The 21,243-nt window shown below is 39.4% G+C and overlaps 2 protein-coding genes and 1 pseudogene across 2 annotated transcripts in view; 2 read left to right on the forward strand and 1 right to left on the reverse strand.

Annotated features, from left to right (window-relative positions):
- LOC141338208 (uncharacterized) overlaps positions 1–21,243 on the forward strand; it is a 144,492-nt gene that overhangs the window by 92,345 nt on the left and 30,904 nt on the right. The window lies entirely within an intron of this gene.
- Positions 2,109–2,801, forward strand: LOC141339243 (protein FMC1 homolog). The gene is made up of 2 exons (XM_073844876.1): positions 2,109–2,238; positions 2,453–2,801. The coding sequence occupies exons 1-2, from the start codon at positions 2,125–2,127 to the stop codon at positions 2,654–2,656; spliced, it is 318 nt and encodes a 105-aa protein (XP_073700977.1). The 5' UTR covers positions 2,109–2,124; the 3' UTR covers positions 2,657–2,801.
- LOC141338904 (uncharacterized) lies at positions 16,456–17,722 on the reverse strand (annotated as a pseudogene).

Below are 21,243 nucleotides of genomic sequence, written 5' to 3' on the forward strand. Positions count from 1 at the left end.
CACGTACGTGTAGGGAGAACATATGTTACATTTTGATAATTGGAATAACAACCAGATATGCGACCTGCAAAAAACTGTAAGCAAACCTAAGTTACGGTGTTAACAGGTATCTCTATTACTGTGCCAGGCATAAATCATACGTTTGGTGTATCTACACGTAAGCTTTTTTAAATTACTGGTAAAATACACTCTTGTTGCATGTAATTACAGGGTAAGTGCGCCATCTGCGGGCTGTAAATTAAAGTGGAGATTGTTACCCCCTTGTTCAAAGAAGTTACAGGGTAGGTACACAATACATATACGCACAATCTGAAAATATATCTAAAATATATCTGAACATATTTTTTAAAGTTGCTAATCTCACTCCTACCACTAAACCTAACGTTAACTATGACTGTACAGTAATAAAAATATAAAAGACAGGAAAGTGCAATCATAATCATTTATTTATTGCAAAAATGTCAACAGCTGTACAAAAAAGTAATCCAAATAACGATGCGTCTGCAGCCACAGTCCTCTCTGGCGGAATACAGTAGGTTTGAGGTGCAGTAGGATGAGAGCAGAATTTAAATGGTTAATCGCTGAAAATATTATTCAGATTGTCTTGATCCACTCCTCAAAGGCGCCCACGCATCATTTCAACACATTTCACCAGAAAAACGGCATGTCGTAATCTGTGACGAATGCAGGCGAGAGCCAATGAACGTCCGATTTTCCTGTCGCAAAATTCACTACAGCACGGGTTTATGGCTGATGCTGCTGGACTCGCTGTTCGAGATGCAGATGAAGATCGCCGGATAAAGGCTTGAAATTGGGTCTGGTCCTCGCAAATCGGATTCTGAAGATCTGGGTTACAGCACACGAATAAAATTGTTTCATTTTGTAATTAAGATGCGTGTTCCGTGTATTTTATGGTTCTGTTATTAGTCACAGCATGTCAGAGAAAACGCCTTATGTGTCCCACCACGGCAAACGAAGTTAATATTACATGAATGATTAAACGATTGCAGAAATTGTATGTATTTTAAGGGTTTAAAGTGTAGTCTTGATAACATTATGTAGACCTATAGTTTAGTGTCTGTAAATAAATGTATGTTTTGTAGAACCACATTTTACGTAAAATACATACGAATTATTATGAGGTCACGTTGCTATGTATTGTGTACATACCCTGTAACTTCTTTGAACAAGAGCGGAACAATCGCCACTTTAATTTACAGCCCGCAGATGGCGCACTTACCCTGTAATTACATGCAACAAGAGTGTATTTTACCAGTAATTTAAAAAAGCTTACGTGTAGATACACCAAACGTATGATTTATGCCTGGCACAGTAATAGAGATACCTGTTAACATCGTAACTTAGGTTTGCTTACAGTTTTTTGCAGGTCACATATCTGGTTGTTATTCCAATTATCAAAATGTAACATATGTTCTCCCTACACGTACGTGCTTTAATACTGTAGGTACATTATAATTACAGAAACGTACACCGTAATTTCAGTATAGTTATGTAGTTCTTTGCAGTTTGCCTATCTGGTTTGTTACCCAAATTTAACATATTCTTCCCTTATACCTACATGTTCGTTATATATAGGTACACTATAAATACAGAAACTTACACCGTAAATTCAGTTTACTTACGTAGTTCTTTGCGGGCTGTAATCTAAAGCGTTACCGAACTTTTATAATGATAGGGTTGGCCATTAACGTTTAAATGCATAATTTTGCAAACACAAGAGCAGAGTTCTCCGCATGAAAGACTCGTGAAAGAAAGTGCCTCTTCATTTCTCTCTAATACGGTAAGAAAATAAATGAAACAAAATGTATATAAATATTAACTGTGATGATTGACAGGGCAGTTTAAACAGTGACAGGATTCAGGTAACTAAGCAACAGAGCGTCTGTTAAAGAAGCAGTTATGATGCAGTAGTATGTCCCAAAGCTTGCCTACTTTTCTGCTACATACTCAAAAGTATGCACTTTTTCTTCACAAAAAGAGTACATACTTTTAGTGCATAGTATAAGTAGGAGAATTGGGACGCAGCAAGCGTCTCTGTGCTCGACTGGTTCTGTGTTTGATTGGTTGGGTCTGTCAGCTGTGTCACTGTCAGTGTCTCTGTTGATGGCGGCTCTGACCTGTCGCGGGTTACTGAAGGAGATCCGGATCGCCAAAGGTTCCGAATACAGAAACACTCTCGTTTATAAATATGTGCTGGAGCAGTTCAGGAGGAACCAGGTAACGGAATGTATATTACAGTAACAGTAATGTGTTTCAGGTCATGGAAGTGTAAAACACGAGCTTGCTTTACTTGATGAAGCTCGTTTTTCCACATGAACATTTAACAGCATTCAGCAACTGAGCACTTGAACGTGATCCGCGTCTGACACCCGATCTGATCCGGATTAAGCTCTGATCTGATCTGTGTGTGTGTGTGTGTTTTGTGTTTCAGGTGACTGGCGCTCAGTTCTGTCGCGCGCGGATGGACGCTCTTCACGCGGCGCGCACGTATCTCTGTCTGCTGACGTCCACGCGCCTTCAGCTGCGTCTGCAAGAGCGCTATCGGGGACGCGGAGAGCGCGCACTCGAGGATGTAGCGGGACTAGTGGGGCTCAGGCTCCCGACTCAACCTGGTGGAAAAGGCTGGGAGCCATGAACCTGTGTGTGTGCGTGTGTGCGTGTGCGTGTGCGCGTGTGCGTGTGTGTGTGCGTGTGTGTGTGTGTGTGTGTGCGTGTGCGTGTGCATTTATCTCTGAGTTCTGTTGTTTCTTCTGCAAATAAATGAATTATCTTTAAGTTAAGTCATGAACAGTGTGTGTCTGTGAATCTGTGTTGGAATCAGACCAGAAAGTCCAAATACAACAGAGATTCTCATCTACTGGATTCTTCTCAGCCAAAATCAAAAAGCCAAAAAAGGTTATAAACCATATGCATTTACACAGATGAACAACATTTGATGCAAGCCAAATCTGCGCAGGTTAAAGCATTAGTTCACTTTCATAACAACATTACACAGATAATGTAGTCACCCCCTTGTCATCCAAAATGTTCATGTCTTTCTTTTCTCAGTCGTAAAGAAATTATATTTTTTTTGAGGAAAACATTTGAGGATTTCTCTCTTTATAATGGATATGGATGGAGCCCCGAAGTTTGAACTTCCCAAATGCAGTTTAAATGCAGCTTCAAAAGACTCTAAACGATCCCAGTCGAGGAGGAAGGGTCTCATCTAGCCAAACCATCGGTTATTTTATTAAATAAAATAAAAAATCAAAAAAATCAAATCAAATGCTCATCTTATCTCATCTCTGCGCAGTGAATGTGTAGTCAATAGAATCCGGGTCAATGCAGTTAGGGGATGTCTAAAAACTTCAATGTCAAAATCGTCCTACAATGTTGTTTTTTCCTTTTTTTTTCTTTTTTTTTTTGTTAAGGGAGTTTGAGTTTCTTTGTATGTTCACTTTGTAAACACTATGTCGGTACTTTTGCAGCGATCTAAGGTGATTTTGAAGTTAGGGAAGAAAACGAGATGGGAGTTTTTAGACGTACCCTAACTGTATTTACCAGAATCACACAGAGATCGCATGAGCTGCGCAGAGATGAGACAAGACCAGCATTTGAGGTTAAAAAGTAGATAAATTGTCAATTTGTTTGGAAAAGTTATGAAAGGCTGACTTATTGATGAATAGAAAGATAAAGATCAGCATTTACCTGCATTCAAATGCTTTTTTATCATTATACGCTATACCATTCAAAAGTTTGGAATTATAGAACATAATATTTTTATTTAGCAAGGATGCTTTAAATTGATAAATTTAGAATGTTACAAAAGATTTCTATTGCTGACAAATGCTGTTCTTCAGAACTTTCTATTTATTAAAACATTTACAAATTCTACTCCACAGTTTTTACATTAAGACATTTTGAGCAGCAAATCAGTAGAATGTTTTCTGAAGGATCATTTTAAATGGAGAAATGATGCTAAAAATATAGTCAAGTAGAAAATCATGAGAATGTGTTATTTTAAATGCTAAAAATATGTCAAAATTGTACTGTTTTTGCTGTTCTTTGGATCAAATAAATGCAAGCAGAAGAGACTGAATAAAAAACACAAAAATCTTACTGTTCCAATTGCAAAACTTTTGACTGGTAGTGTAAATACATTTTTATACCAAAAGCCTAGGCTAAAATATGTCCGTACTTGACACATATTATACATTCGAAATTTAATTTGCTTTATTCATATATTACACATCCACAACTGACCTATTAAATAACACAATTCTCTGTTCCAGTTGTTACTTTTATGTGACAAGAATGAATTGATTCTCCTGAGACCTCCATCAGTGACTCAACCCTTTCAAGTGACAATAGGCCTACCTCATCCATCAGAGAAGCAACTGGTGCGCGCCAGCAGGAGGGTGTAACTGGTAGGGTTTGACTATGTTTTGACAGTCATTGTGTGTATACTTTTAATATAATTGTTTTCAGGGGTTTAGAAAAAGTAAAAAAGTAAGTAATAAAAAAAAGATGTCATAATTCTGTAAACATAAAAAAAATTTTTTACAGGTCCATCTACAACCCGGAAAAAACGGAAAAACAATATGGAATCCACAATGGAGCTGTTTGCGCAGAAGATTGCCAGTACTCGAACCCAGACGGATGACACAGAGCTTCAGCTTCAAATGCAGGCTGCCCAGCATGCGCATGAGTTACGTATGATGAGCATGTTCACCCAGTTCCTAGCCAGCAGACCTCCTGTCCTAAGGTCATTCCCCAATCAAGCACACCCGCCTTGGTTTGAACCCACACGCCCACCTCCCTTCTTCCCAGATCAATCCCACACTCCACCTTTCCACCCAGATTATACAAATGCTCATCACTTCAACAAAGATCGCACACGGCCTCCTCCCCTCCACCCAGATCAAACGCACAACAGTTACACCTCACCAAAGTGAAGCTACCAACTTTCATACCTGGTTTTAAGGTTATGCTTCTACTGGCTCCTCTCATCATTCACACCCTCAGACACACATCCCTTCCTTTCCCCATGATGCCCAACCTTCTACCTCTTACCAGAGCCACACATACTCTCAGCCCCCAACAGTCATCCCCCACACCCACAACTGATAGTGTTTAATAATGATAATCTAGCAGTTTAAGTTTAAGAACTGCATGTAGTTTGTTTTTTTAGCTGTTCATACTGTTGAAAAAGCATCCCATTTTGTATTTATCAGTACTAAGGGAGTTGAATGTTTGAAACCTTTTGTTTCATAATTGTTGTGTGTAGCCCATGTTCAGTTGAGCTATCTCAGCTAACTAGAGAAGTTTAGCTTTGTTCTGATCTCTGGTGAGTTGAATGCACTTGTCATTTGTCAACATTTGACCTAGATCTGACAAAATAAATACATGTTCACCAAGAATAAATGTGGTCTTTTATTTACACAAGATAACTTGGTAATTTGAGTGGGATTGCACACCACCACAACAGTGTAAAATCATCCAAAACAATAACATGTAATTGCAAGGGATTCACCGTATTGCCATGTTCAGCGCTGTGTAGCAAAATGCTGGGTCAGAGCCAAATATTCTCTGAGGTGGTACTTGGTATAAAACTTGTACTTGTCACTGCTTGTATGGAAAAGTAACTCTCATTTGGAAAGAGCAGTCCTCTTTCTGCCTCGTCATAAATGTCAGAGTTCCTGAGGACTCTGGAGTCATGGACACTTCCAGGCCATCCAACATTGATGTTTGGGAAACTATTGAGATGAAAAGGTAGGCACAGATAATATACCTGGATAGGCTATACTAAGGATGATGGCTAAACGTAAATGTAAATCTTAAGGCTGCTTAACAATATATTTCACAATATGTGTGTTTAAATATTTTTAAAATGCTGTCCTTACCAAAATCTGTGATCCACAACACCTTCCCATCCCTTTCGGTTAAAGTAGTCCGTATGGTCCTCAGATGGAGCGATCACCGGTCTGTGGCTCCCATCGATGGCCCCAGTGCACTGAGGGAACTCCCAGTGGGTTTTGAAACCTCTTATGACGTTCTGCAGCTCTTCCAGCTGTCGAAGCTGGATGTACTCGCGCAACAATTCGTCTCGCATGGCTAGACAGAAGTCTTTGACTATCAGGCATACCGATGCGCTGCTGATCCCAAGTAGGTGGGCCAATGTGTGATAGCCCACAGCGGGTGCAAGCCACCAGAGTGCAACCCCGACGCGCATCTGCAAAGGGATGGCCCCACGAAACGTTGTGTGGTCAAAGGAGAGGAATGTGGACAAACGTTGACACCAGGGGCCTCATTTATAAATACTTGCGTAGAAACCATCCTTGATTTTATCTAAGAACTTTTCTGATTTTATCGTAAGAGCGATTCAGAGAAAACGAACGTACCACGAAATCCATGCGTACGCCAGTCATTCGGTTATAAATCACAAATGATCGTGGAATTGTGTGCAGCTGAATGTTTCGCCGTCGAAACGCCCCTGCTTAATTAATTAACATATAAAATGAGCTCATTCCTAAAGCAAAAACTCTGTGACAATGGCAAGTAAAAAGGAGCGCAAGAAATCAAATTATAGTGAGGCTGAACTATCTGCAATACCAGGCATTACCACAAGGAAACGGTCGTACGCCAAGCTGGAATCTGACGTGGAGATAAGTACTTTTCCACGTCAAAGACGGTTTTTATAAATCTGTACTTTGACGTGGATTTGATCGTACGAACACTCTAAGATCAAATCAGTGCGTAAGAAAGTTTTATAAATGAGGCCCCAGGTATCAAAGGTTGTCTTGCTCATCCTAAAATTTCAGACCCACTGCTCCTTGTTAAAGCCTGCCACAATATGCTCCCACCATTCTCTAGATCTCTCCCGAACCCAGACTGTTTAAGTTATTTCCAAGTCTAATTTCAAAAAATAAGAGAGAAGTCTTGTGGCTGACGCGTGTTCCAGGATGCAAAAATAAAAACGAAATCTTTCTCTTGAATCACGGTTGCAGGTTTATTTTAACGAACAATATGTGACTTCTGTATATACAAAATAAAACGTTCCTTCCAAACACTGACTCGTGCACATGCACGTCTATAAACTGACAGGAAAAACACGGTCAGAAAAACCGTGCGACCCCTCTCCATCAACCCTAATCTTTTTCTAGCACCGTCGTTGTCTACGTGCTTAAAGTGACAGTACTTAATGTAATCATTACAAATGCAACGCTAAATCCAATTTTTAATTATCTACATTATAAATCCTAAATTATGAATTATGTGGATCATGAACATTATGAAATATCAAATATAAACTTATTTTACATTCTTGAATGTAAAACAAACATTTGGCACCTACATTACCGGCCCCTAATTGTTCTAGTAACAAATACCTTAGAACAATTACTGTATTTCTCTTAACTATGCACAATAAACAGTATTCACATTAGAAAATATTCAAATTTCTCACAAAACAAAGATGCTATTAATAAGCAAGTTAAATGTCTATTGCTTTGTCATTTAACCTTTCCAAGATATAAAGTCCATTACCACTCCATTTCTTAAGGAGAAATAACGAAAAACAAAGAGAGCCAGAGGTTACTAGCACATGACTCATCGTTGGGGCTTAGTCTTTACCACTAGCCCGATCAGATTCCACAAGCAGACAAATCTTCGTAATGGGTCGGTCCAAGATGTTAGTCTTTGTCTTTATCCTTACTCTGCGAACAAAACCCTTCTTGTCTGGGAAAGCTTCGATGATTTTGCCCATAATCCAAGAATTCCTTGGCGCACAGTCATCTACGAGAAGAATGACGTCACCTTCTGCAAAGTTCCTAGATGCTGTGGCCCACCGCTGGCGCTCTTGGAGTTGAGGTAGGTACTCCTTAATCCATCTCTTCCAGAATAAGTTGGACATATATTGCACCTGTTTCCATCTGCGTCGTGAGTAGAGGTCGTTTTGGTCAAACAATCCTGGCGGTAACAATGGTGTTGTTTTCAGTAACAGCAGGTGATTGGGTGTGAGAGCCTCCAGATCGTTAGGGTCACTGGATACCCTAGTGATCGGTCGGCTGTTGATGATCGACTCTGCCTCACATAAAACTGTATGAAGGCCTTCCTCATCAAGAATTTGCTCTCTTGCAGTGGAATTCAGCACCTTTCTGACTGATCTTATCAACCTCTCCCACACACCACCGTGATGTGAAGCAGTAGGAGGGTTGAATGTCCATTTGATTCCATGCTGATGGAACAGATGCTGAAACTCTGAGGTGTTCCAATCAGCAATGGCAGCCTTCAGCTCACGATTGGCAGCGACAAAGTTTGTCCCGTTATCTGAACGAATCTCCTTCACTTGTCCTCTACGAGCCATAAAACGCCGAATTGCATTTATGCATGAATCTGTGTCTAATGACGAGGCAAGCTCAATGTGCACTGCACGAATGGTTAAACAAGTGAATATGACTCCGTATCTTTTCAAGAGTGTTCTTCCACGCCTCACCTCGAACGGTCCGAAATAATCTACACCTACTCGGGTGAAGGGAGGATCATCTGGCATCACTCGCTCTTGTGGAAGATCAGCCATTAGTTGATTTCCAGCCTTTCCATGTAAGCGTCGACATGTCACACACTTTGCAATTACTTTTCTGATGGCTGTGTTGGCCCTCGGAATCCAAAACTTCTGGCGTAATTCAGAGAGCATATGATTGCGCCCTCCATGTCCAGTCTCTTTATGTATCTGTTGGAGAATTAAATCGGTGATATGAAAGTCTCGGGACAAAATAACAGGCTGTTTGCTACTTTCTGGCATAGCTGCCCGGCTCAGTCTCCCACCAACTCGCAACAGGTCATCTTGAAGTACAGGGTTCAGTTTATACAAGTGACTACTGCGCCTCATACTCTGTCCTTTGTGTAAAGCAAAAATCTCTTCTGAGAATTTCTCTTTTTGACAGAATTTGATTATGTCAAGTTCTGCTTGACCCAGTTCTTCCACTGTAAGTTGTGTATGCCTAAAGCTTGCTTTGAAACGATCAATCTGATTTTGAATCAGCTGTTGACTAAAATCTAGGCTGTTCTTTGTATTAGACGCACACAGCTCTCTGCGTTTTTGACAGAGACTCCATAACAAGGCTTTAAACTTCAGGAACCATGCCACGGCTTTTTTCAACTTAATCCATGATGAGAAGTAGTTGATCAGTCTCATGAATGGAGTAATGTTTTCTTCCACTTCTATTTGGTTTACTGTGACATTTTTGATTTCAGGGTCATCTGAAGTGATGTCTGTGTGATTCAATGGAATGCTGGGCCAACACTCTTCAGGACTGTGAAGAAACTCAGGTCCAGACACCCAAGTCGTGTTCTTCATGAACTCATCCACTCCTTGCCCTCTAGAGGCGCTGTCAGCCGGGTTCTTGTCTGTGCTGACATGTCTCCACTGATCCACATCAGAGCCTTTCAGAATAGATGAAACTCTGTTTGCCACGAATGTGCGGAAACGAGTGGTCTCATTTTGGAGATACCGGAGTACTACCGTACTGTCAGTCCAAAACATTGAATTTGCAAGGTTCAGTTGTAGTTCTCTTCTTAGAACACCATCCATCTTGACAGCAACAGTAGCAGCGGTTAATTCCATTCGAGGAATAGTAGGAGGTCTGAGAGGCGCTACTCTGGATTTGCCCATCATAAACGCACAATGCGTCTCATTGTTTGCGTTGCGCAGGAGAAGGTAGCTGACTGATCCGTAAGCATTCTCACTCGCGTCCGCAAAGTGATGTAATTGAGCAAATACGCAACTTCCAAACTCTTCAGGTTTGAGACATCTTGCAACTGAGAAGTGTTCTAAGGCAGAAAGACTGACTAACCAGTCAAACCACCGCCTTTTCACATGCTCAGGTAAGTCGTCATCCCATCCAGTCCTCAGTCTACACAGTTCTTGCAGCATAATCTTTGCTGGTAAGACTACAGGTGACAAGATGCCTAATGGGTCATAGACTGATCCAATGACTGACAGAAGACCTCTTCTTGTAAATGGGCGATCTCTAATGGTGATCTTGAATTTGAACGTGTCTGACTCGACACACCAGTTGAGACCGAGAGCCCTCTCCAGAGGAAGTTCCTCATTATCCAGATCCAAGGTTTTCATTTCTGTAGCCAGTTCAGACTTCGGGATCGAATCGAGCACTTTACGTCGGTTGCTCACCCATTTGTTGAGACGGAATCCTCCATTAGCACAGATCTTCATAAGATCCTGACACATTAATATGGCTGCCTCCTCTGTGGCAACAGACTTGAGACAGTCATCGACGTAAAAATTCTGAAGAACTGTCTGAACCACTTCTTCTCTGAACTGCCCACGCTGATCTTCAGCACACCTCCTCAAGGCAAAATTGGCGCAACTGGGTGAGGATGTGGCCCCAAACAAATGCACAGTCATCTTGTGCTCGTTCAGTGTTTGATTGCAGTCACCGTCCGTCCACCAGAGGAACCTGAGTAAATCAGAGTCTTCATCAGACACCTTTACTTGGTGGAACATTGCTTCCACGTCCGCCATAATCGCAACAGGCTCTTGTCTGAATCGGATAACAACACCAATCAGACTGCTGGTCAAGTCTGGACCCTGAAGAAGTTGATCGTTCAGGGATGTGCCTCTATAGGACGCTGCACAGTCAAACACAACTCTCAATTTCTGTTTGACAGGGTGGTACACAGCGTGGTGTGGTATATACCACACTTTCCCTTCTTTGTGCTTCAGTTGATCATTGGACAATTTCACTGCATAGCCCTTTTGAATCAGGTTGTCCATAAAGTCTGTATACTCCTGTCTAAAGCAGTCATTCTTGAGAAACTTTCGCTCTAAATTGTGTGCTCGTTGCTCAGCAATTGGGCGATTATTTGGCATGTTGACCAATCTGTTTTTGAGGGGTAGACATAAGGAGTAATGACCGTCTATCAGTTTAGCAGATTCCATGACCATATCCATAAACCGATGGTCCTCTCTGGACATTTCCACTTCGTCATGCTTTCCACTTTCGGGAAAATCCACTTTAAACTGTTGTAACCACAGATTTTCTAAACTGCTCACTGATATGCGGTTTACCACTGTCTTTGTTGGCTTTCTCTTGTCTGCATGACAGCAGGTTTCCCTCCAAGGTCCGTTCACAAACCAGCCTAACCTGGTCCGAACTGCATATGGCCCATCACCAACACTGCTCACCACCTCCCACGGCTCCATAGCTTTAGGTACGTTTGCTCCAATAAGCAATCCAATGTTAGCTTCAATTTGAGGTAAGTTTATACCTTTAAGGTAGGTCCACCTTTCAATATCCTTTTGTTGTGGTATGTTTTCCTTTCCAACAGGTATTGACTTTTGCGTGAAGACATCTGGAAGATCTATGAATTCCTCACCGGACAAACTACTGATCTCCAAGCCTGACACCTTGTACGTACGGACGGGTTTCTCTTCATTCATGGTTCTTAGTAGTATGTCAGTCTTTCTCCCAGTGAGCTTCAATTCATCCATCAATGCTTCTGTACAGAACGTGGCTGAGCTACCCGGGTCCACGAATGCGTAAGTTTGCACCACTGTTTTCCCCTTCCTGGCCTTTACTTGAACAGGAACGATTGCAAGTAAACAGTCATCTTCCCCGGCCCCATTCAGCTCACAACCCTTTGATTCTGCATTAACAAAAGCACTTAAGATTGTTTGAGTTTCACTGCTTTTAGTATTCTTCTCTGATTCCACAGCTGTGTTCCTTTTCTTAATATGTAGCAACGTAGGATGAATTAGAGAACACACCTGACAACTAATTCTTCCTTTGCAGAATTTGCTCATGTGCCCTTGCTTCAAGCAGCCAAAACAAAGTCCTTTTTTCTTTAAGAACTCTATCTTTTCATCATGTGACTTTTCTTTAAGTTTACCACACAGGTCTATGGAGTGCTCACCCTCACAAAAGAGACACATCTGCGTTGTTATCATGGAATTTGTGTTTTCTCTTGACTTTGTGTTTGGGTTTTGTTTGTCCAACTGTGCATAACTTGTGGTGAATGATTTCTTGATTACACCTTTTCTTTGCTCTTTGTTATTGTTTTGTTTAGTTGTAGATGTTTTGGCAGTTGTGCTATCCTTTATGTCTCCAAAGATTGGATGAAGTGCAATTTTGGCTTGTTTATTTATGAACTCAACCAAATCCATGAACTTGACTCTCCTGTCACATCGTTCTTGAACATCACATGCAACACTTCTCCATCTTTCACGTAGCTTGTATGGAAGCTTTGTTACAATTATTTTGAGGTTTGCGACATTATCAAGCTCCTCCATGTAACTCACTTCAGCCATGGTATTACGGCAAGCTGTCAGAAAAAGTGAAAATGCATTGAGAGCTTCTGCATCCTCTGGCCTGATAGGCGTCCAATTCAAGACTTTGTTCATATAGGCCACAGCAATTTTGTAGTCATTTCCAAAGTATTCCCCAAGTAACTGTCTGGCTTTGTAATAACCTTCACTTGGATGCATATGAAGACAGCTCTTTATTAACTCCTTAGGCTGTCCACTTGTGAACTGCTCTAAAAAGTAAAGACGATCCTTAGGGCTTTCAGTGCGAGATTCTACGCCATGCTCAAAGGCTCTTACAAATGTATTGTAATCAAGAGGATCACCACTGAATACAGGAATGTCTAATGGTGGCAAAGTCATCATTTTCTGTTGTTTCGCTATCAACTCTGTTATAGTATTCTGACGAGTCATAACACTACAAAGTGTTTCGATTGTGTGATCATCTGTTACGCCTTTCGCTGTAAACTGATGGGTGCTTATAGGATGAGGCTGAAGAGGTATGAATTCACCACGTTCGTTTTTTGTGTTGGTGACTGGATTTCGACTTGCAAGTAATGGAATACATCCAGAGTCAATTGTCGTTGCATGCGCAGGGCTCACTTGTGATGAACGCTCATTTTCAAAATGTTCTAAAACTCTTAATTTGGCATCCGAGGCAGCAATTGCCGTCTGTAAATCTAATTCTTCTCTTTTTGATTTCAACTCAGCTTCCTGACGCTCAAGATCTTGTTTTTGTTTTAAAGCCGCTGCCTGTGCAAGCAATGTAGCTCTTTCTATTTCTGCTTTAAGGCGCACTGAGGAAGTGTTGGACACTTTGCTTCCAGTGGTTGAACCACGCTTTCTGCTCCTACTGCTCAATGCAGACACAGCAGAGACGCTGTCAGAAGGATGGACGTCTTCATCACAGTGCCTAGCTTGTTCTAAACGCTCCTCAGCTGCTTTAATCCACAGTTCCACATGTTGAATAAATCCATGTATACGACTTGCATTTGGCTCATACCAAGAGCTTTGATCCTTCTGGAATTCTTCCACATACATTAATTGCTCTAAACTGTCATTCATCTTGCTCAATTCTCCAAATGAGTCTTGATAATTCAAACGCAATTTCTGTTTAACTGTGTTCACGTTAACATCGTCTTCCATTAGTCTTTCAATCTGATTAGCTTGGCTAGTTAAATGTCCTAACTTGGCCTTTCTAGATTGAATTAACTTGTGCAGCTTTTCTTCAATAGCCTTCTCTGTCATTTTCGATTCTCTTTTTCCACAAACTAGATGTCCAGTAACTTCGTTCATTTTGGCAAACTTCCAAAAATAGCGAAACAAGTTGCAGCTTACCAAAACTTTTTCCACACGCAGTTAGTTACCGTTCATCTTCTGTGCACGGCTATCCTTTGGTTCCTTGTTAACGTTATCCAAACAGTCCGCGATTTCCACGAGCATCATATCCTTTCCAAAATTCCTTTTCCACTCGAAGCCAGGGTTTTTCTGACTAAATGTTTAAGTTATTTCCAAGTCTAATTTCAAAAAATAAGAGAGAAGTCTTGTGGCTGACGCGTGTTCCAGGATGCAAAAATAAAAACGAAATCTTTCTCTTGAATCACGGTTGCAGGTTTATTTTAACGAACAATATGTGACTTCTGTATATACAAAATAAAACGTTCCTTCCAAACACTGACTCGTGCACATGCACGTCTATAAACTGACAGGAAAAACACGGTCAGAAAAACCGTGCGACCCCTCTCCATCAACCCTAATCTTTTTCTAGCACCGTCGTTGTCTACGTGCTTAAAGTGACAGTACTTAATGTAATCATTACAAATGCAACGCTAAATCCAATTTTTAATTATCTACATTATAAATCCTAAATTATGAATTATGTGGATCATGAACATTATGAAATATCAAATATAAACTTATTTTACATTCTTGAATGTAAAACAAACATTTGGCACCTACACAGACATTCCTCTGAATGGTCGAGGACACAATAACTGAAGCATATGTACAGGCTGCAATGATGGCCCTTTTCCTCCTCCTCCTCCGCCTCAAAACCATGGTGTTGTTTGGCGAACTTCGCATACATCGCAAAACTATCATGAAACAAATTTCGTGTTCATCCATCTTGGCTACGGTGTCGAGCACACTCCCCCTTGAGCATGCGCGATATTATAGCAAGTGTAAACACAAATCGGATATGGGTCTCAATTGAAAGACCGTGTAAACAGACGGTCCAAAAAATCGGATATAGGCAACAAATCGGAATTAGGCATCAAGACCAGGGCCCGTATTCATAAAGATTCTAAGAATCCTCTTAGAAAGCTTTTATTTTGGCTTAAAAATTTCCTACGCAGGAGTTTTAGCTTAAGAGTGATTCAGGACCAATCTAAGAGCAACTCTGAGTAAAGAAAAGACAAAAACTTTTATCTTAGTGAGGAGGCGGGGTTGACCCAGTTGCTAGCGGAGACACAGCCTTTTGAAGACTGTGATTGGTTGGTTGTCCAAGAAGGAAATAAAAGAGCACTTTTAAGTGTAGGGTAGTTTAAGCCTTCACTTTGAAACTATAGGCATCATTTTTCCTGTTTTACCGCACTACCACACACACACATTATATATAAAGTTTATATATTTTAATATGTTTATATATATTTTTATTTACCACACTATTAATGTTGTATTTAATGTATTTGATAGGAAATGAACAGCAGCACATTAAGGTTGTGAAAGTGCTGTAATTGTTTGTGTGATCGCTTTGCTTATAAAAGATTGTAAACATATCCAAATTATTACTGCTGCATAGTTGCATTGTTTCCAGTTGCCAAATAAGTTCATGTAATAAATCTAGTGGTTTCTTCCATTTTCTGCACTATGTCAGAGATGTTAGCATGTCTCTTTACAAAATCAGTCACAAACATTATCTCATGTGTGGCATCTTATGAAATCACTGTCATGCATTGTGTGCAAAATATTGCATTGCCCTCCTCATGTTTTGTCACTGCTAAAGAAACTCTTAAGCCTCTTAAAAGTCCTCGTCCCTACTCCTAACAATTTGGACCTTAAGACCTCTTTTAAGGGTTAAGATTCTTTCTGAATTACTTTTTTCTTTGCTAGGATCTTTTCTTTAATTTTAAGAGGAAACACCCACATTTCTAAGAATTTTCTTAGAATTTTGTCCCTAGGAGCAACTCTTTGCACTAAGATTTTTTATGAATCCGGGCCCTGCAGTGTAAACAGGGCCTAAGTTACTCCAAAGCTCCAGCTCCTGCCCCACCAAAATTTTGTCACGCTTTTTGGGGGTTAGCCTATTGGTCGGGCAGCTGTCCTTGGCTTTATTGCTTTTTGGGGGTACTCTGAGTTCGGGCCAAAATTCCGAGCTCAGAGCCCTTCCATCGGACAGATCGCCAAATACGCTTAACCCATTCTCAGTTTATTATATGTAAGTGTGAACTCGTGAAATAGTGTATGAAGTACTGTTACACTAAATTACATTTTTGTAGGTGTCTCCTGTAAATTATAGTAAGAATGTATGATTAAAAAAAAACAAGACACGTTCTAATTTTGAAGGAAAAACTGTAAAAATTAAAGCTTTATTTTATATTTTAATGTCTGAAAAAAAAAACAAGCATATAGAGAAATACAGAGAATATCAAAAATACCACATTAAAATAATCCAATCCAGTTAAACAATTGAGCTCAATTACATTTAAATCACATTCAGCGTTTAGTTTTTTTTTTTTTTTTCGGTCTGTTGACACCAGCAGTTTACAGGTGATTTGAAGACATCAGTATAATGAATAAAGTGAAACAGAAACTACTAAGTGGACCATCACATAGTCTGTCCAAATGTATGTATAATGCATCACTGATCACAGTTAAAGGGAAACTCAAAGGGTGTTTATATTTGAATTTGCATGAATTTCAGGAAAATCAATGGACCATTTAATTTGGGAAACATGACACTCAATGAAAAAGAAACTAAAGTAAAAGAAAGAGGGGTTCCTTCAGTTGTCTCTTTATTAGAAACTAGACAGAAGTTAAGAAGTGTCTAGTAAGCTGCATTGACAGCATTTCTGTATGTATTTTACTGTATGAGTCTGCAGATGTGATTCAGTTGATTTTCTCAAACTCTTTCGTCATTGATCGCATGCATCTGGCTTTACTCCAGTGTGGACTTTCATGTGATCCTTAAAGCGTCTTTTATGTGCAAAAGTTTTCCCGCAGTGATCGCATGCATATGTCTTTGCTCCAGTGTGGACTTTCATGTGACCCTTAAGACCTCCTTTCTGTCTAAAGCTGTTCCCGCACTGCTCACATGTGTGTGGTTTTTCTCCAGTGTGGATCATCTCATGTGTTTTCAGATTTTCTGAGCGGTTGAATCTCTTGTCACAGTGTGAACACTTGTAAGGTTTGTCTGTACTGTGAACGATCTGGTGGCGTTTTAGTTTATCAGATGCAACGAAGGTCTTTCCACAATCGAAGCACATATATTCTTTGACACCGCTGTGTCTTTTTTTGGTGTAACTTAAGAGCACACAGACGTGGAAAACTCTTTCCACACAGAGAACATGCATAAGGCTTCTCCTGTGTGTGAACTTTCAGGTGGCTTTTGAAGGAATCTGCGTAGGAAAAGGTTTTACCGCACGTATCGCAGTTATACGGCCTTTCTCCAGAATGACAACGCAGATGCAGCTTAAAAGTCCCTTTCTCTTTGAAACTCTTCCCGCACTGATCGCATGTGTGTGGTTTTTGTCCAGTGTGGATTTTCATGTGTCTTCTAAGGTTTTCTCTTTGAACAAAACTCTTCCCGCATTGATCACATGTGTGTGGTTTTTGTCCAGTGTGGATTTTCATGTGTCTTCTAAGGTTTTCTCTTTGAACAAAACTCTTCCCGCATTGATCACATGTGTGTGGTTTTTGTCCAGTGTGGATTTTCATGTGTCTTCTAAGGTTTTCTCTTTGAACAAAACTCTTCCCGCATTGATCACATGTGTGTGGTTTTTGTCCAGTGTGGATTTTCATGTGTCTTCTAAGGTTTTCTCTTTGAACAAAACTCTTCCCGCATTGATCACATGTGTGTGGTTTTTGTCCAGTGTGGATTTTCATGTGTCTTCTAAGGTTTTCTCTTTGAACAAAACTCTTCCCGCATTGATCGCACGTGTGTAGTTTTTCTCTGGTGTGGATATTCATGTGTTTCTTAAGGTTTGATCTTTGAACAAAACTCTTCCTGCACTGATCGCATGTGTGTGGATTCTCTCCATTGTGAACTATCATGTGACCTTTAAGACTCTGATCGCATGAGAAGCTCCTTCCAGATCCTCTTTTCAGTAACAAATGACTTTCTCCAGCTTGTACATCATGATGTTTCTCCTCTGCTTCACTCAGTTCTTTACTCTCCTCCATCTCTCTCACCAGCTCTAAAATGAAAGCAACAAAAAAGGTTTTCAGTAAATCCTATAAGGTAAAAATAAGTCAGAAGTGATGGAATGGTGTGTAAAAACAAACAGTGGTGTAATAGCAGAAAGACAACTATTGATATTCAAAACTTGAATATATTACAGATAACCCTTGTTTGTAAAACTGTGGAACATTTGTGGCCCTGGAGCACAAAACCTGAAGTCTTAAGTAGCACTGGTAGACCAAAAACACATTGTTTGGGTCAAAATGAATTTTTTTTGCCAAAATCATTAGAATATTAGGTAAAGATCATGTTCCATGAAGATATTTTGTAAATTTGCCACCTACTTATTTTTGATTAGTAATATGCATGGCTAAGAACTTCATTTGGACAACTTTAATTTTAGATTAATTTAGATTTTCTCAATATTTTCACTTGTTTGCAGCCTCAGATTCCAGATTTTCAAATAGTTGTGTCTCAGCCAACAAAGACTGGTTTTGTTGTCCAGGGTCACATTTTTTTTAGTTTTATTTTAGAGAATTAGGAATGAACACCAACCTATTTGTTCTTCAGTATCTTCATGTTCCATTCTGCAGGATTGTGGATAAATCACGTTTCATTCGTTCATAAACTTGATCTGCTGTGAGGTAGGACCAGAAGATCTGCCCAAATCAAAAATAATCAGAAATAAAATGGATGTTTAAAGCATTTGTTTCATTTATATTACAATTATGTGTCCGCCTATCAAAACGTTACTGCTTTTTTAAACATTCTTCATTCTTTTTATTTGTTTTAGAAATAAACACAAACATTGATAAATACAAATCTTCAGAATTAAACAGAAACATTTCTGAACTACTGGCGGTTGAGTTGAACTTTAGATGAGTTTTTGTGAGTAGTTGTTTATTTTTAGTTGTTGCTTTCACTTGAAACAGCTGAAACATCATTGAACTCATACACACACAGAGAGAGAGAGAGAGATAACAGGAAACAGTATAACCCTGTCAAAATAAAAGTCTTCTGAAACCATTCAATGCAAAAATCAAATACAATACAGACTTTACAAATTCTATTTAACACATTGATCAGTTATTTAGCCAGTTGACACCAATGAAGTCAGCTTTAAGAGGCAGTTTAGGTGATTTAAAGAAGTCAGCATAATTAATTAAAGAGGGGTTTTTAGCATCATATATAGGATTTTAACTCGTTCCCCACCAAAAAGTTGCCAGCAGCATTTTTGATAACTTTACAAATCTTTCATGCATCCCAAAATATTTGATGTATAAATATCTGAACATACAATATATCAAAAGAAAAAGAGTCTACTTAATGCATTTTTTTGTGCCTAAGTTTTATTTAGAAAGCAACATTTTGAGCAAAAGGCCATGTATTTCATTGTGTTTCTATCAAAGACTGCATATGTTTTTATGAAATGGTTCTATCACTTGTTTCTGCCTCTTTTCGCTTGTGTTTTGAGCGTTTGAGCTTTCAGGAGACTCTACCATATACAGTACAAACAAGGACTGCCAAAAATGACAGGAAACGTAACTAAGAAATATTTTAAAAACCCTACATGAACATAGAGGACCTATATGTAATAAACACAAACATGTTTCTGACATATAGCTATATGTATGGTATGTCTAAATTCATTTTAGTGTATCACCATTTTAAAAAGATTTGACAAACGTAAGTTTTCTGTGTCAAAAGAACTATTTATGTCTATATCAAATCTTTGAAGAAGAGTTTAGTGAAGGATTTAAACTGATAGGCTATTGATCAGTATCAGCCAGATCTCTACAGTTATAGTTACAGTCTACAGACCTCCTAAACCAAAACCAGACTTTTAACCCAGTTTGCTGATCTGCTGTCTCTGGTGTGCTTTAAGGTTGAACATATTCTCATCCTGGGTTATTCTCACAGTTACTCTCCTCTGATTTTGGGTTGTGAAGTGGTTTCCTCTTCGCTGTTTTCAAAGATCACACAAGTCTTGGGGTTTTGAAGCCAGAAGATGAGACTTTATTAACAAAGTAACAAAGAATGAGAGACCCTGCAGGAGAATCTGTCGGGTCTCTGTTTGGCATTCCTCCTTTATAGTGTTTTCTTCTAGGCGTGTTTTATACATTTCGCACATATGGTTCTCCTTAAGTCCGGTATCAGGAAACGGACTGGGGGCCACCACTTTAGTCAGGGAAGAGGCCCCATCATATATCTTTTATCTAATGTCAGAACAGGGCGTGCAGCTAAGGCAGATAAGGTATGTCTGCACATTTCCAGATGGCTATGCTTTTTCTAATGTGGGCCTTCTCAAACACAGGCAATACATGATTATAATAGTGAAAAACTTGATGCATAAATGGATATAGTCACATTGGTCTGATTAATAAAAAATATTCTTCAGTTGTCTGACCAAAAATCACCCGAAAATGAAAATGACCCCATTATTTACTCACTCTGAAGCCATCCTAGGTGTATATGACTTTCTTCTTTCAGATGAACACAGTCAGAGCTGTTTTAAAACTTATCCTGGCTCTTCTTCTTTATAATGGCGCTGGATAGTGGCTGTTATCTCTAAGACCCCGTTTACAGGAAGGGAAGACGCAGATATTTCCCTGCGGTTTGGCCTCTCATTTACACGAAAACCCCGTTTTTATCACAGAAAACGATTATTTCTAAAAACTCCAGCCAAAGTGGATAAATTTGAAAACGCCGTTTTCACGTTGTAGTGTGGACTGTGAAAACGGAGGCTTTTGAAAAAGATGATGCATATTTATAGTCATGTGACGCATATCGTACCAATAGATATCTATGTTTACAGCAGTAATTGTGCCTGTGCTATTCACTGTCACACTGCTGCTAAAGAGATTTACCTTGTACACTCTTCAAATGACTACGGAGCCCCTTACGTCAGCTGTAGAAGAAAAATAATTAATCCGTGGGGACGGTTTTGCAAATCGTTCCCTCAGTTTATAAACCTTACTCTAGAATTCTTAAACTGTTCCCTCGGATTAACAAACCGTAGCCTACCCACGAATTTCCAATCCGTGCGCTCAGATTTTGTAAACCATACCCTCGGACAAATTCATAATCCGTTACCACGGGTTTTAAACTGTACTCACGGATTTGTGGCCCCGATCAGTAGAAACAGTAGTATAAGCTGTTTACGTTCTAATACTTAAAATAGTTATTTATTATATTAATTTATAGGCTAAATAAATGAGTGCCCAAATGTGTTTGTTCATTCTTAACATGTAGACTCATTTTGGCGATTTTATGATAATCTTTTCACTCAGAGTTAGATGCATGCTTCACTGTTAATGTAATTATTAAATATGTAATATATTACATTGCATTTAGTTTGAGAGCAAAGGAATGACAACATAACCTGTACATTATTTGTTTACTTTCTACCTTCTTCTCTCCAAAACTCGTTTTTTTTTTTTAATTCAGGCAATTTTATATTTTGAAAAATATTATTAAATAAAGCAAAGCCGTTTAAACAGCGCTCTTCACTTATTATTTTATT

The sequence above is a fragment of the Garra rufa genome, chromosome 7, assembly GCF_049309525.1.
Source record: "Garra rufa chromosome 7, GarRuf1.0, whole genome shotgun sequence".
Classification (NCBI taxonomy): domain Eukaryota; kingdom Metazoa; phylum Chordata; class Actinopteri; order Cypriniformes; family Cyprinidae; genus Garra; species Garra rufa.

Bases quoted from the DNA above. Each gene is read 5' to 3' on its own strand.
- LOC141339243 (XM_073844876.1), top strand. From the start codon at position 2,125: ATGGCGGCTCTGACCTGTCGCGGGTTACTGAAGGAGATCCGGATCGCC. The intron at 2,239-2,452 runs GTAACGGAATGT...TTTGTGTTTCAG, and splicing joins AGCAGTTCAGGAGGAACCAG to GTGACTGGCGCTCAGTTCTG.